Raw genomic sequence first — 848 nt, 5'->3', positions numbered from 1 at the left:
TTGTTAATGTCCTGATTCAAAAAAATTTTTTTTGATCAAAGTAGTAATGGTCTTAGTAAACCTTTTTCGAAAAAACAGTTAATCTGGGCATTTAAGTTTTTCGGTCTTTGCATAAATTAATTTCTCGTTTCTCTCATCATTTCCAGCACAACCACCACCTAGTCCACCTAACTGTATACCTGATTGCAGAAAGGATGAGGATTGCTCATTTGGTGAAAAATGTCAGTATAACGGGTGTGCACTTAAGTGCATTGCAGGTGAGCACTGATTACAGTGGCAACAATTTTCACTCTTTTCCAATTAACATGCTGCTTGGTCTGATGCACCTATTTGATCAAAGTAGTAATGGTCTTAGTAAACCTTTTTCAAAAAAACAGTTAATCTGGACATTTAAGTTTTTCGGTCTTTGCATAAATTAATTTCTCTTTTCTCTCATCAGCACCTCCCTGTGTAGTAGAGTGCAGATGGGATGAGGATTGCCCACCTGGTGAAATATGTCAGCCTAAAGGGTGTGGATATGTATGCGTTGAAATACAAAAACCAGGTGAGCACTGATTACAGTGGCAACAATTTTCACTCTTTTCCAATTAACATGCTGCTTGGTCTGACGCACCTAAATATTTTTTGTGTTGGGTGTTTCAGGATGGTGTCCAGTCTACTCGAGTCTTGCCTGTCATTGGTTCTGCTATGGTGACAAAGATTGCTCTGGAAATCTGAAGTGCTGTCGTCATGGATGTGGAAGTCAATGCAAAAAACCCATTCCCGATTGAGCTGCAGCATACATCCCTAAGTTCACCTTGTTTACTTTGAAACAATGAAGTCAAATAAATAATTCAAGAACCTGCTCG

At 38.7% G+C, this 848-nt stretch overlaps 1 protein-coding gene across 1 annotated transcript; it reads left to right on the top strand.

The window, feature by feature from the left end:
- Nucleotides 1-146: 146 nt before the first annotated feature.
- LOC106512077 (perlwapin) lies at nucleotides 147-844 on the top strand (the record flags this gene model as incomplete). Its single annotated transcript, XM_014000773.1, is given in 3 exon segments — nucleotides 147-257; nucleotides 440-544; nucleotides 643-844. Coding segments are annotated over 3 exon segments (344 nt in total), but the record flags the coding sequence as incomplete, so codon positions are not given.
- Between the last annotated feature and the right edge of the window lie 4 nt (nucleotides 845-848).

The sequence above is a fragment of the Austrofundulus limnaeus genome, unplaced genomic scaffold (assembly GCF_001266775.1).
Source record: "Austrofundulus limnaeus strain Quisiro unplaced genomic scaffold, Austrofundulus_limnaeus-1.0 Scaffold4136, whole genome shotgun sequence".
Classification (NCBI taxonomy): domain Eukaryota; kingdom Metazoa; phylum Chordata; class Actinopteri; order Cyprinodontiformes; family Rivulidae; genus Austrofundulus; species Austrofundulus limnaeus.
Note: the sequence above shows the minus strand (reverse complement) of the source record. Positions and strands in the feature narration are given on the sequence as shown.